At 34.5% G+C, this 1274-nt stretch overlaps 1 protein-coding gene across 1 annotated transcript in view; it reads left to right on the top strand.

Annotated features, from left to right (window-relative positions):
* LOC119590654 overlaps positions 1-1274 on the top strand; it is a gene marked incomplete at its 5' end in the record, with an annotated part of 37650 nt that overhangs the window by 1142 nt on the left and 35234 nt on the right. Inside the window, 1 exon segment of the mRNA XM_037939329.1 lies at positions 859-981. Within this exon segment, the coding sequence (XP_037795257.1) occupies positions 859-981 (123 nt within the window).

Genomic DNA, 1274 nt, shown 5'->3' with positions numbered 1-1274 from the left:
CAAATCTGTCCATTTGTTTCTGAGCTATTAAAAAAATGTGCACTCTGCAAGGAATAGCTGAAGCTAGGTATGCGCTTGGTCTCATTTTATTAAGAAGAGGAGTTTACAGAGTGTCATAGCTTTTTTTTTTTCTTATCTTAAATTTGCTGGCCTCCAAACATGTACATTTCTGTAAGAATAGAAAAAAAATCATGTATTTCCTCCATTTATGAAAAAAATATAGATTGAAAAAATGCATACTGTTTTTCCAAATGAAATAAAACCTGTCTCATCATCATGGCTTAAAAATTGTTGATTGATATAAGCTTGGTAAAATAAAAAAAAAAAAAGGTAGTTGCATTTAAAAGTTCACATACTTATATATTTTGCTTTTATTATTTGTACTGAATTTATACTACTTGTCAATGAAATTGCATCTATATACAATGGGGTAGACTGAAATTTTCTTATTTTTATTATGATGCAGTAACCAATGTATGGTAATTGAGTAAAAGTGGCAGTGCTAAACAGCTGGTTAGCCAAATGTTCTCAATTTCACTACATTTTGTTGCTATAACTGGGTCTCTAATGTAGGAAATTCAATTGGGTAAACCTATGCCAGAAAATTGTGTGGGGAGATTCCTGTACACAAGAGAAAGTTCCTGGGTAGAGGATGTAAAAATTGCATATGCAGTCTCTCAAACTGCCTACAATTTACAATTCTGGAAATTTAGAAGTGGCTGGGTCCTCTTAACCCTTTATTGCTCACCCTGATAAATTTGCCATACAACTACATAACACTAAGTTATGATTACATTCTGGAAAATGCATATTTTACAAACCCAAGAGGACCACTCATACATCCTTCCCTTCCCCAAGGTCGAAGGCCTCCGCATGGAGAGAGGGCAGCTAGAAGGCCGTATAGAGCAGCTGTGTGATGTGCTGGCCGAACGAGACAATACAGTCCAGCGGTTGGAAGAGGATTTGTTACGTATCAGAATGGTAAGTTGATAACTTTTTCCAGATAATTGTTCATAGTGTTGAGTGAGAAATTTTGCTCATGTTTTTTTTTGTATTTGTCTGCTAATGCTTGCGCTTACACATGTGCATGTGTGTGTGCAAGTGGATTTTTACATCTATGGCCTTTGGAGAATATATTATGAGGTATGTAATAAAGCCAGTAAAATGGTATAGATCTTACAAGTTGGTAAATTACTACTGAAATAAGTACTGAATAACAAAAAGTAGTAGTCTTATAAATTCCGTTTGATGTATGTCCGTGCATAATAAAAGAG

The sequence above is a fragment of the Penaeus monodon genome, chromosome 27 (genome assembly GCF_015228065.2).
Source record: "Penaeus monodon isolate SGIC_2016 chromosome 27, NSTDA_Pmon_1, whole genome shotgun sequence".
In the NCBI taxonomy this organism is placed as follows: Eukaryota; Metazoa; Arthropoda; class Malacostraca; order Decapoda; family Penaeidae; genus Penaeus; species Penaeus monodon.
This window is presented reverse-complemented; position numbering and strand designations above follow the sequence as displayed.